At 40.4% G+C, this 13,267-nt stretch overlaps 1 protein-coding gene across 6 annotated transcripts in view; it reads right to left on the bottom strand.

Moving 5' to 3' along the window:
• Positions 1–13,267, bottom strand: part of SLC12A6 (solute carrier family 12 member 6) — a 103,514-nt gene that overhangs the window by 3,868 nt on the left and 86,379 nt on the right. For all 6 annotated transcript variants that reach the window (XM_047797726.1, XM_047797724.1, XM_047797728.1 and 3 more), the window contains 12 exons: positions 11,639–11,813; positions 11,260–11,378; positions 9,940–10,038; positions 7,240–7,359; positions 6,396–6,500; positions 5,290–5,458; positions 3,344–3,539; positions 2,600–2,769; positions 1,594–1,725; positions 920–1,027; positions 543–727; positions 8–141 (listed from right to left, as the gene is read on the bottom strand). In XM_047797726.1, coding sequence (XP_047653682.1) covers positions 8–141; positions 543–727; positions 920–1,027; positions 1,594–1,725; positions 2,600–2,769; positions 3,344–3,539; positions 5,290–5,458; positions 6,396–6,500; positions 7,240–7,359; positions 9,940–10,038; positions 11,260–11,378; positions 11,639–11,813 — 1,712 coding nt within the window. The remainder of the gene's footprint in view (positions 1–7; positions 142–542; positions 728–919; positions 1,028–1,593; positions 1,726–2,599; positions 2,770–3,343; positions 3,540–5,289; positions 5,459–6,395; positions 6,501–7,239; positions 7,360–9,939; positions 10,039–11,259; positions 11,379–11,638; positions 11,814–13,267) is intronic.

The raw sequence follows: 13,267 nt of genomic DNA, 5'->3' as shown, positions 1-13,267 counted from the left end.
AGGATACAGTTTTCATCACCCTCAGGGTTTCGGGGTGGCCCGGGCATATTCAACAACACCAGCTTTGCTTCGTGAGACTTGTTAACTATAACCTCATTGAGCTTCACAGCTGTATGCATCCGCCTCACGTTGGACTGGTCTCTGGAAGGAGAGTATGAGGGGGGAAAAAACAGGTGGTAAAGGAAAAAAAGAAAACACAAACAAAGAACAACAACCAAAAAAACCCTAGGCATATCATCAGTTTTTTAAAAGCATGAAATACAGAGCTTTTCTTGCTTTATGAATAATGTAATGAACAAATGATTGCTTTATAATATTGATATTGTGTGTTTTCTCATTCTGTTTCCTTGTTTCATACCAGGAAAACATGTATGGACAGGATGTTAGCTTGTGTACATGCTAACTGGCAGTTGATATGAATAGGCAAACAAGAAAAAGGTGGGTGGATCAGGGGTGACATGAACAGATTCTGTGTACCCAGGCAAAGTCATGTCTGTGGCACTAACTATGTAAGTGATAAGCTTGTGAACTGGAGAACTTACGGACGCATGTTAAGCAGGTCCTGGAATCCTTCCATTGACTTGGCCTTCTGCCCCCGGGATGCCATGTACTTGTCTTTCGTCCAAGTCATGTGCACCTTCTCCTGATAGGTTTCTGTCTCATCGTCCTCATCAGAGCCAATGCTGGTTAATCGTAGCATCGAGTTCCGATCTTTCACCAGCTGTGCCTGAGGAAGGCCCAACACAGCTATGACTCTATAACCAATTTTCTCTCATGTTTTATCTTTAATTATTTTGAAATGTGGTTATAGTAGAAGAACTAATAAGGAAGAATCTGTCTCGCTTTGAGAACATACCATCATCCCTTTCAGTGACAGACTTCACAGGGCCAGTGTTAGATTGATGCAGCAAAGTCTCACCTCTCTATCCCGCTCTGTCTTGGACAGTCGCATGTGCCGGAGCATCTGGGACCTCTGCTCCATCATCAAGGTGCGCTCATAAGTATAAGCTGATATGTCACTGTCATGCTGCCGCAGATATCACGCAGGGTGGGCAATAAGCACAAAGGAGAAAGAACCATACATTTTCATTTTCATTCACTAAACTAAACCAGAGAAAGTATCACAACATTAACCTCGGTTTCAGTTTTTGTTCAGTCACTGAACTACATAAATACAATACTGTAGATCGAATCCAGAAGCCTGGAGTCTTCTCCACAATCTCTTACATATGTGTTACTCTGAAACATAAACTCTAGTCTTTTTGTTTTGTTTAATACTGCCAGATTATTAAAAAAAAAAAAGCTATGTGTGGTTTTATGAAGAATACATGAATTTAAACTTAATAAAACTTTATCAAGCAGACACAAATCTGGCAGAAAAGTAAGTGCTATGTAACCAACAAGACATAAAAATTAAAATCCACATCACATACACATTGCACTTATCTATATTAATATATTAGAGTTTTGTTGGAACGAAGGGAATAATCCACATTTGTAGTTGAAGAGACTCCCAAACCTGAAGAGGTTCTAGAATGACAGGGTGGGACAGGGGAAGGGTAATCTCTCTGATCTCAAACTCAGCTCTCTCACCATCTCTACCACTTCCACCTCTGCCTCAATGCGAAGGTGATAGAGGAAGGTGGCCAGGTCCTTCTTCATCTGAATACTGTTGTCTTCTAGTTGGGCTACTGTGAAGATCCGTATGCTGCATTTTCGCCACACCTGAGAAGGCACCGTATGTACAGGGAAATTAAATACAAGAAGGCAAAAAAGGAATTATTCCTTAAAACAAACGGCATTTTTACCTTGTACAAACTTATATAGTATCAGGGTATTTGTTCCTAAACTCTTTTTTTTTTTTTTTTGGTCTTTTTAGGGCTGCACCTGCAGCATATGGAGGTTCCCAGGCTAGGGGTCGAATCAGAGCTATAGCCACCGGCCCACACCACAGCCACAGCAACGCCGGATCCCCAACCCACTGAGTAAGGCCAAGGATTGAACCCGCAACCTCATGGTTCCTAGTCGGATTCGTTTCCACTGCGCCATGATGGCAACTCCTGTTCCTAAATTCTTACTTGCTGTATTATTACACTAGGTCAAAAGCTTGACTAGGAAACACCTTTAATACACTTTAAAGGAATTCTTATTTCATAAACAGTAAAACAACTGGCAAAAAGGAAAAGATGGCGCATGATACATTAAGAGGGTACTGTATTCAGATAGCACACTGACAACACCGTGCAAACTATAGCATTTACATACTTTAAACTTCTGTCATAGGATGAGCATATCTATCTATAAGATACAGACACTCTCAGGTTTCCAGTATTTAAGCGATTTTGGTGTTCCCCCCCACCCAAGGACATGTTCACTTGTTAATGTTTTTTCCAAGGGCTTATATGGAGCTGTATTATTTTGCTGAATTTCCCTTAGAGATAGGTAGGTACCAACTACAAAGAAACCTGTTTCTCATAAAGGTGAAACTGGGATAATGGGAGAACCAAGAGTAATACCCAACTCTCCTGCTACGGAATGAAAAAGGATCTTCTAGTGAGCCAGGGCAGAAGTTAAGGGAGAATAAAAGGCACCAAATGACCTTGTGCTGCTTCAGTAGGAACGGTAATAGCATGAGCATCCCCCCATCATGAACAATCCACCACACGTCAATGTTGCCCTCAGAGAACTGCTCCACGTTGCTGGGAAAAAAGGAGATGTTTTTCGCCACCAGCAGGGCCAGATGGGCAGCAGTTGTCACTCGCACTGTGCCTAGGGAGAAAACAGGATAAGGATGAGCAGAGATGAATCCTTAGGCTTGCCTTTCTTCCTACCATGTCAGGGAAGAAAAGGATGATGCTCTTCTACAGTTCTTTGAGCAAAGTGTCCCCTTTACATAGGAGGTTATACCAAATCAAGTAACAAAAATCATTATGAAAAATCTGAACAGCTAACAGAATTAGACTGAGAACCATGATTCACATTACTAGGTGTCTTCCGATTACAACATTTCTAAGGGGCAATTCGTGAATTTGGGAGATTTTTGATGCTGAAGAGCAATTCTTCCATTTCCTTTGGGAATGTCCACGTGGGAGGTCACACATGAAAATACGGCAATTTGAGAGATAATTCCTAACATAAGACTTGACAAGATAAACAACTGATGAACATAAGGTAAGGCTGGGGCAGGGGTGAATAAATCAGGTTACTACTATCATCAGTTACTTAGGTGCCCTAATAAGACTATGCTTCAGCAATGGCATAGCCTCTACTTTAGGAGGCTGGGGGTGGGGTCAGGGCATATCCTCTATTTGGGCCCCAAGACAGTATGAGAAATGTTTCGTACCAATGAAAGTCTTCCAAGCTCGAGCATCTTCACTCTGGCGCCAGCCATTTGGCCATCCCATGACCACTGTATTGTGCTTCATGCCCCCCAGGCCACAGGACTGGATGAGGTGGGAGATGCCCTCTCTCAGCTTGGCAGCCACCACCAGCTGGCTGAATCCTTTCACCTTCTCTGCCTCCATTAGATGCTTTATGGTCTGAAAAACAGAACCTCAACCCTGAATCACTTCATCCTGGACCTTTTAACTTATTACTTCTTCTCCATATTATATTCCCCTCCTCTTTCCAAACTCTGTATAAGAGCCTATCTCCTACAGAAAAATTTAAAAAGTTCAATTTCCCCAATGAAACACTAATATCCTTTGCCTTTTTTACTTCCTAAGTGCTTAGACATATGTAGCTGGTTGTCTACATGCAGATCCTTCCTTTCCCTCTTTTCTGCTTTTCTTTCTAACATACCACACAAATTGTGAACAGGAATCTTCATAAAATGAATATTCAGTATTCTTTCTTCTTCTTCTTCTTCTTTTTTTTTTTTGTCTTTTTGCCATTTCTTGGGACGCTCCCATAGCATATGGAGGTTCCCAGGCTAGGAACGCCATGATCATGGCAACGCCAGATCCTTAACCCATTGAGCAAGGCCAGGGATCAAACCCGCAACCTCATCATTCCTAGTTGGATTTGTTAACCACTGAGCCATGACAGGAACTCCTCAGTATTCTTTCTTAATGGCCCAGGATGAATGTGAACATGATCTCCCTTCCTTCCTCAGTCCCCGTTTCTTGCACTGACTCATATTACTAGAAATTCAATACGATGAGTCAGTTTCACTTTAGAATTTTCTAAGGTGTGTTTTCTTTTCTGTTTCTCCTATTTCCAAATCCCTTTTGTTATTAAAAAGGTGAAGTTCCCATCGTGGCTCAGCAGTTAATGGCTCAGACTGGCAACCATGAGGACACTGGTTTGATCCCTGGCCTTGCTCAGTGGATTAAGGATCTGGTGTTGCCATGAGCTGTGGTGTAGGTCGAAGATGTGGCTCTGATCCTGAGTTGCTGTGGCTGTGGTATAGGCCAGCAGCTACAGCTCTGGTTCAACCCCTAGCCTGGGAACTTCCATATACCGCAGGTGCGGCCCTAAAAAAAAAAGAAAAAGTGATTACTGATGATGCCAGTACTTGCTTTACTGTTCTTTTATTTATTCAAGCCAATTTGGAGATAATATTTCATTTACTCTTACTCCACTCTCTTGGTGGAAAGGTGAAGGGAATAATGGTGTGGAAAATGGATATGATTTTCCCAAAGGCACAGATTAAGTCAGTGGTATAGCTAGGCTAATCAGGCTCACTTGATTTCTGATTCTGTGCTTTTTACTTATTTGTAGGATCATTCTGGAGTAATGGTTCTTCAGCATTTCTAGTTTTAGGGTTTAAAAGCATTCCAAAATGAAATCTAGTAAAATTTTTGAAATGTAACTGAAATTTCCCCAGGGTTAATTCTATTCGAGTGAAAGCTACTTCCTACTTCAGGAAAAACTTTACTATCCCATCAGCAGTAGCAAAGAACCTTGGTCATTAGTTAAGAGGAGGAAAATTTGCTCACTGCTCTTTGCTGTCACGAGATTGAGAGGAACCATCACCATAGTTGAGGGAATGATTTATTCACATGACTCCCCTCAGGCCTGAGTCAATGTCAAGAGTCTATTTGGAAACGGTGCTTAGCCTTGATAATACCATAGTCTAGAAATGCTGTTTCAATGGGAAGAAAGAATAAATTACTATCTTCAGGTTCATTTTATTATTTGGGAGAATATGACTCTTAAATTAACACTAAGAAGGAAACCTCCTAAATCACTCAGGAAGGGGATCAACTCAGAAATCTGAGCTCTTACCACTCAACAACACAAAGCCATAAGCTAAATTCCACTATGTAAATAAGCCTTGACTCTTACCTGCTCAGCAGCTAAAGCTTCACCATAGTTCTCTAGGAAGTTCCCCACAATGACGGAGCCCACAATAGTGAGGCCCTTTCCAGCCTTAAGCTGTGAAGCAAAGGTGAGGAGGCGAGGATGCTTGACGTGGAGGTCTTCATCTAGTTTCAGCAATACAAGCAACTGAGGCCTGTGGAAAGGGTGTGGGGAGGGGTGGCGAGAGAAAACACTTTGTGTCTGGGGACAGAAGAGCAATTCTACCCTTTATTCAGGAGATCTGTGTAAAGCATGTAATCTGACAGAAGGAAGAGATTAGAGAAAATGATGCGATTGTACAGTTATTTTGAATTTTCTCAGTATTATCTCAAATTGATCAGTCTTGAGGGAAGAATTAAAAAGGAAGAGGTCTAGAGCATATATTACATAAATAAAAGGATTTCGGAGTTCCCGTCGTGGCGCAGTGGTTAACGAATCCGACTAGGAACCATGAGGTTGCGGGTTCGGTCCCTGCCCTTGCTCAGTGGGTTAACGGTCCGGCGTTGCCGTGAGCTGTGGTGTAGGTTGCAGATGTGGCTCGGATCCCGCGTTGCTGTGGCTCTGGCGTAGGCCGGTGGCTACAGCTCCGATTCAACCCCTGGCCTGGGAACCTCCATATGCCGCGGGAGCGGCCCAAGAAATAGCAACAACAACAACAACAAAAAAAAAAGACAAAAGACAAAAAAAAATAAAATAAAATAAAAAATAAAGGATTTCTTTATTTGCCTTTGGGGGGGGGGGGGCTGTACTCGCGGCATATGTAAGTTGTCAGGCTGGGGGTCGAATTAGAGCCACAGCAAAGCAGGATCCGAGCCTTGTCTGTGACCTACACCATAGCTCATGGCATGGCCGGATCACCAACCCACTGACCAAGGCCAGGGATCGAACCCCAAATCCTCATGGATACTAGTCAGATTCGTTTCTGCTGTGCCACAACAGGAACTCCAAATAAAAGGATTTAGAATCGATCAAAATAAGTTCATTACACGAATTACTTGAGCCCTATGATTTTCTTATCCTATAATCAATGAAGCACACATTTCTGTGTGTTAACTCTATCAAACATCACTAAACTCTGTTGATGTTTTTACCTCCAGTTTTTAGTATGTGGAGGTCCTTCCTCCAGCCGAAGCAAAGCAAACCGGGCTGCACTGAGGGACAGCCCACGGATTCCATCACCCCATTCTTTCTCAGCTCTGGGAGAAAGTGGAGAAAGGAACAGACAGATTCAAAGTACAGCAAGTACAATTCCCAAAAATAACGTTTACTGTTCCTTTACCTAAAAGTAACATACACACAAGTAGAAGATTAAAACTTGTATTAATTTTTTTGTATGATGCCCTCCACTAACACAATGACCCACTGTAAGCAGATCAGCATTACCCTTCATCAACACCCTACGCTGCACAAGAGTTCAGAATAAAGGCTGCAAGGGTCATTTGTCCTGCCGTGTAATGTAAAATAGCTATTTGGATTAGGAAATTACTATAGATCCAAAGCATAAATTATTTTGAAAATAATGCAGAGAAAGCAAAACTCAATGTAATCTTCTAAATAGGAGTGCTATTTATTCCTAATTTTTGTAAGCTGTTGGTAAATCTTAGTTGTTACAAAGTTATTCAGGACTAATTTCTTTTTAATTTCAAAAATTCCTTGCCTGAAGAGATAAGCAAGAATACTTGTATTTGTATTATACTTTAAGCTCATCATTATTATTTCAATACATCCTTTCAGTTATGTTTTCATTAATCCACTCAGACTTTCTCAATAGGCTCCCACTGTGATCAATGGCTAAGAGAACTAGGGGTACAAAATTTAGGTACGGATAAATGAAGGTATCTGGATCCCTAATGTAGTTTTCACCAGACTGGCTCTAACAAAACTAGCTAGTTTCAATAGTTTTAGCAGTGATCCAGGTGGTATCCACAGACTCACCCTTGGTACTCAATGTACTTGTAGATCATACCAGCTATTACCATGGCTACAATGGCATAGTACCAGGAAGAAATGAACATCAGAGCCAGGCAGATACTCATTCCCATGAAAGACAGGGCCCTAGGAAATTAAAAACGACAAAAAATACAAAAATTTTTTTCTAAGCAGCTAAAAAAAGAAGTCTATTCTAGAGGTGCTTCTTAAACTGGTGAGAAATTATTATTTAAAAAAATTCCAATAGAAGGAATTCCCTGGTGGCCTAGCAGTTAAGGACTCAGTTTTGTCATGGCTGTGGCTTGGGTTTGATATGTGGCCTGGGAGTTTTTGCATGCCATGGGAGTGGCCAAAAAAGTTTCCAATATATTGCAGACATAACTTCCGTAAAATCCAATAAAACTGAATTACTATAGAAACTAATATATGCTTGGATGCTATGACAATGTTGAATTTCTATAAAAGTTTCTAGATGCTTTTTCTCAATTTTTATAGTTGTCTTATCATGGACTGGCAACATAAGCAGATCACCACTAAGTCCCAAACCATCCTTGGTGCTGATGTTTCCCATTGCTGGAAAAATATATGCATGAAATGATGCTACTGTAGTTATAAGGACAAATTAATACTTACATGGCAAAGCAGGGATAGGACATGTAGTTAGAATTATTAACAATTCTATTATCTTTAAAAGAAAAGTATTTCAGGAGTTCCCATTGTGGCTCAGTGGAAAACAAATCCTACTAGTATCCATGAGGATGCGGGTTCGATCCTTGGCCTCGCTCAGTGGGTTAAGGATCCAGCGTTGCCATGAGCTGTGGTGTAGGTCTCAGACATGGCTCGGATTTGGTGTTGCTATGGCTGTGGTGTAGGCAGGCAGCTACGGCTCTGATTCGACTCCTAGTCTGGGAACTTCCATGTGCCATAGGTGTGACCCTAAAAAAATTAAAAATAAAGTACTTCATGTGAATATTGCTAAAAAGTTTATGAACATGTATTAGCATAACTGCAGAACCCACTGAAAAAAATCTACCATTAGTTTCCTTACTTTACATAAGGAGCTTGGAAGAAAATAATGAAGACTTCTTTTGATCAAATAAATTAAGTAAACAACCACATTTACTGAAGTTTGTGTACAGAATGAACTTAGTTGTATGACAAATTTCAAAGAACAAATAGAACAGTTGTTAATCTGGAGAATATCAGGATCTAATGAAAATACAGAGTGTAAAGAGAAAGAGAAAAAAATAACAAAACCAAAATAGTAACAAGAAAAATTCACGATGAACTCTAAAATAAAGTTAAAGCTAGAAAGATGATTATAAGTGTTAAGATCAGTTGAAGATCTAAATTTGTGCCATCACTACCCACCACTGGCAAGTGAAGCTAGAAATGGATCAAGGAAAAAGTCAGCAAAGAGGAATGTAGCAACAGGTACATACAAGACATATTAAGGAACTTCTAGCTCTGACAGACAAAAAATGGAAAGAAAGGGGATGGTAGCTAAAAATGCGATGGCTCCTTCAGGACTGAGAGACTTGAACTCAATAGCAGCAGCTGTAGGAACATTTCATTAAGAGCTCTGCTATGTCAGGCATTGTGGTAAGCACTTTAGATTGTCTTAAAACAACCCTCTGAGATAAATAATACTATTAGCATCATTTTACAAATGAATAAAATGAAATTTTATGTGGTTAAATGCTTTGTTGAAAGTTACAAAGCCAGTAAATAGTGGAGCTAACACTTGAACTTACGGTCATCTGCTTCCATAGCTCACACTCTTTAACTACTGATTAGAGTCCAAGAATGAAAACTGATGAGAATAAAGATGGAAAATGATGAAGCCCAGTGCTTAGCTAAGAAGAAAATAGCCATTCAGATATGTAAAGGGTATGTTATTTTAACATGAAGAACACAGCAACCTGGAAATTTTATCTCATGGTTTTTTGGTTTTGTTTATCTCTTTTCTGGCTGTCCCTCAGCATATGGAAGGTCCTGGGGCAGAGACTGAATCCATGCTGCAGCTGCGACCTACACCAGTGCTGCAGCAATGTAGATCTTTTAACCCACTGAGCTAGGTCAGGGATGGAACCTGCACCTCCACTCCACAGCAACCCCAGCTGCTACACCACAGCAGGAACCCACTACACCACAGTGGGAATTGCTTTATAGTTTTGATCTGTATTTTTAAGTGGGTATTATAAGTTACTATAAAACTATATCTTAAAAAACATAGGAGTTCCCTGGTGGCTGAGCAGGTTAAGAATCTGGTGTTGTAACTGCTGTGGCTAGGGTTCAATCACTAGCCTGGGAACTTCTGCATGCCACAGGTGCGGCCAAAACCCCCCAAAAAAACAAAAACAAATAAACACAGTAGCATGATGGAAATTCATGTGAGTGTTAGAAGTTAAGTCAGAGAGTATGAGAGTTCTCTTGTGGCTCAGTGGGTTAAGGATCTGGCATTGTCACTGCTGTGGCTCTGGTTACAGCTGTGGCATGGGTTTGACTTCTTGGCTGGGAATTTCCATGTACCAAGGGTGTGGCAAAAAAAAAAAAAAAACCAACCCAATACAAGAAAATAAAACAACAAAAAACACACAGTATGAAGAAAAGAAAACTGTATCAAGAACTCAGAATCTCCTAGTTCTCTAGTTCAATGATGGGTTTTCTCTAAAAGTGGAGAAGAAGAAAAAAAAGCAGACTTACCAGTGATAGTAGCGGAACCGGGGCCTCCAGTTGGGTGTTCGAAGTAATGTTTGCAAGGCACACGCCAAGTTTACAAAGAGGTAACACATGAGAAAAAACCTGACAAAATTTAAAAAGTAAGAGGAATAATTATTTTTGTTAAAATAATTCAAGGGTTATATTAAATACTAGAGATCTTTGCTGTTTTAAAGCCTTTGTCCTGGCCCATTAGCCTTTAAGATTAAGGAAAGAAACAACCTCCCCATAAACCTGCTCAACCTCTATGAAAGTTCTCTCTCAGTGAAAGAGACAACCCAGCCCTACCCAGTCATTAGTGAGATAATCCTGGTTTCCTCTTCACTACTCAACCTTGTGCTAAAGTCACTTATCAAGTACTATGGACCTTCCTATGCACAAATCTCTAAACTTTTACCCCTCCTTTCCATCTCTACTTCTATCACCCATAGTTCAGGCTCTCATTTCTTCTTTGCTGGATTAAATAAGCTTCTATCTGGCATTTCCAGCTCAATTTTAGCCTTCTCATTAGCTATCTTTTATACAGAATTGATCGTTCTGAAACAGAGTACCATTTGTTCTCAGAGGATTACCCACTACTCTGAGGTGAAAGTTCCACATCCTTTCTGATCTGGCTCCCTGCACTTCTCCACTCTGCTACTCCTCAACATGCGCCTTCTCTCCATCACAGCCACAGTTCCCTTCTCTGGATGAGCTGCACTATTTCGTCTCTCAATCCTTCATACACATTCTGGGCCTGGAATTCACCCCTTCACTGCTTAGCGAATAGCCAGTCCTTCTTCAAAAGACAAGTGTCACTTCCTCTAGAAAACCCTTCCTGAGTCTCAGTCCTGTTGGATGTCTCCCTTTAGAGCTTGTGTGGTACTCAGTGTTTACCACAGTACTCATCACACTATATAGAAAACATTGGTTTCTTTATCTACCATCAGTTCCTAGAGGTTGTGGCTTATTCATCTTATACTTATTCTGAGCATATGACCAGGGCCAGGTAAGTATTAAGTCATCAATAAATCACAGCTGAATGAATAAAAGCTCACAGTAGTAGTAAAAGCTACAACTAATTAATAATGAATCAGAAATAAAGGCGAAGAACTTGTGAAGTTATATAGGTAGAAAGAAACTATGATGATTTATAAAAGGCAGCCTTACACGACACTTCTCAGGAATATTTATTATTTAGGTGAAGTTACACTTAACAGAGTGAAGGCTCACTCTGTTACTACTACTGTTACATACCTGATAGAAATCAACATGTGCTACACATCACATAAGCAAGAATAAGTGAAGAGAAGAACTGGTTCTTACATGGAAAGAATCGGGGCCACAAGATCCAGGGAGGCAATAAGAATCCCCAGCTCTGCAATGGCAGCAGTTAGAAGTAAAGCCCAGGTAGGTTCCCCGTTGGCTTTGCTGTGACCAAAAACCTGGACATAGAGAGAAATATCAGGCACAGGAAAGTGAGGAGTGTTTGAGTCCATGCTATGGATTCGGATATCTGAAAGAAAATAGCATTATAACTGTGACAGATTTTACATATCTTTACATCTAAGGATTTAGAGGGTCTTATGCTAAAAACCCACATCTTCATATTATATGATCCAGTAATTCCTAAGCCGATGAAGATCACACTGTTTCTCATAAAACCTGAGATAAAAGGAAGAGGACATAGGAAAGGGTCACTCACCCTCAGAAAGGGTATGATGTTATCCTTGGCTATAGCCTGTAGCAGCCTTGGTGCACCTGTGAGACTCTGAAGTCCAGCCCCACACGTGGAGAAGAAAGAGCCGATAACAATCACCCACGGGGATGGCCAAGATAAGGTACCCACCACCAGATTGCCTTTCACAGCATCCCCAAACCTGGGAGAGAAATCATAGTGGGCAAATTTAACCCAGAAATAACTTTAGACTTAAAAACAGACATTCATCCATTTTTTTCTTTTTTTTGGCTGTGCCAGGGGCATGCGGAAGTTCCTGGGCCAGGGGTCAAACCCAAGCCACAGCAATGACAATGCCAGATCCCTAGGCCAACAATTTCTATTTATAATTTTTAGAGAATTAAAAATGAGCTAGACATGAATATCAATAAATGCGAAGGTAGGTAGATTTGATCAAAAAGCACCAGTAACCTATATTAAGAAAAAATAACCTGTAGAACCAGAAAATAAGCTAAGCTTTAAAGCTTCCCCTCTCCAATTATTGAAATGTCTGCTCTTTGCAGAAAAACTGAAAACGTCTAGAAAAATACAGAAAAAAGAAGGGAGGAAATGTGTACTCACAACTGCTAACATTTGACATGCTTGCATATTTTAGTCTACTGTGTTTTTAAAAACACAGATGAGATCACACTGCACCTATACTTCTGTAGTCTTTTAAAACTTATAAGCAATTTCCTATGTCATGAAAAACTACTGAATAAAAAATTTCAGTGACTTCAATAATACTGCACCATAATTTACATTACCTATTCTGCTAACGCTGATTTTCTACTATGAGAATACTACGATTAACATATTTATGCATAGATCAACATTCACATTTCAGATTTTTCTCCCCTTATGGCAGATTCCTAAGAGGGAACAAGTACAACAAAAGGGAACAGCATCTTTAAATATTTCAAAATCACTACCAAACTGCTTCCCAAAAAGGTGCTAAATGTATTCCCACTGGAAGTAAATGAAGGTTCATGTGTTATGGTACATATCTATTTCACACCAGCTCTGAGTATTAAAATTTAAAGTCACTGCTAATTTGATGGGCAAAACATGGCATCTCACTGTTTAATTATTTACAATTTTTAACAAATTTTTAGCAAGTATCTTCACACTCAAAGTAATGTGTGAAAGCCAAATGCATATTTCAATAAACTTTCACAAATCAAACATCCATGTACCTACTATCCAGTCAAGAAAGAACACTTCCAGCCAAAATCCTCTCTTATGCCCAGTCGTAATCACCAGCTCTTTTTCCCTCCCCACTATACTGTTTTTTTTTTTTTTGTCTTTTTGCCATTTCTTGGGCTGCTCCCACAGCATACGGAGGTTCCCAGGCTAGGGGTCGAATCAGAGCTGTAGCTGCCAGCCTACACCAGAGCCATGGCAACGCTGGATCCAAGCCTCGTCTGCGACCTACACCACAGCTCATGGCAGATCCTTAACCCACTGAGCAAGGCCAGGGATCAAACCCAAAACCTCATCCTTCCTAGTTTGATTTGTTAACCACTGCGCCACGACGGGAACTCCCTATCCTGACTTCTAATACTGTAGTTTTACCTGTTTTGAAACTTTAAATAAATGAAACACTCATATGTTTTG

This window comes from Phacochoerus africanus, chromosome 9 (assembly GCF_016906955.1).
Source record: "Phacochoerus africanus isolate WHEZ1 chromosome 9, ROS_Pafr_v1, whole genome shotgun sequence".
Lineage (NCBI taxonomy): Eukaryota > Metazoa > Chordata > Mammalia > Artiodactyla > Suidae > Phacochoerus > Phacochoerus africanus.
Note: the sequence above shows the minus strand (reverse complement) of the source record. Positions and strands in the feature narration are given on the sequence as shown.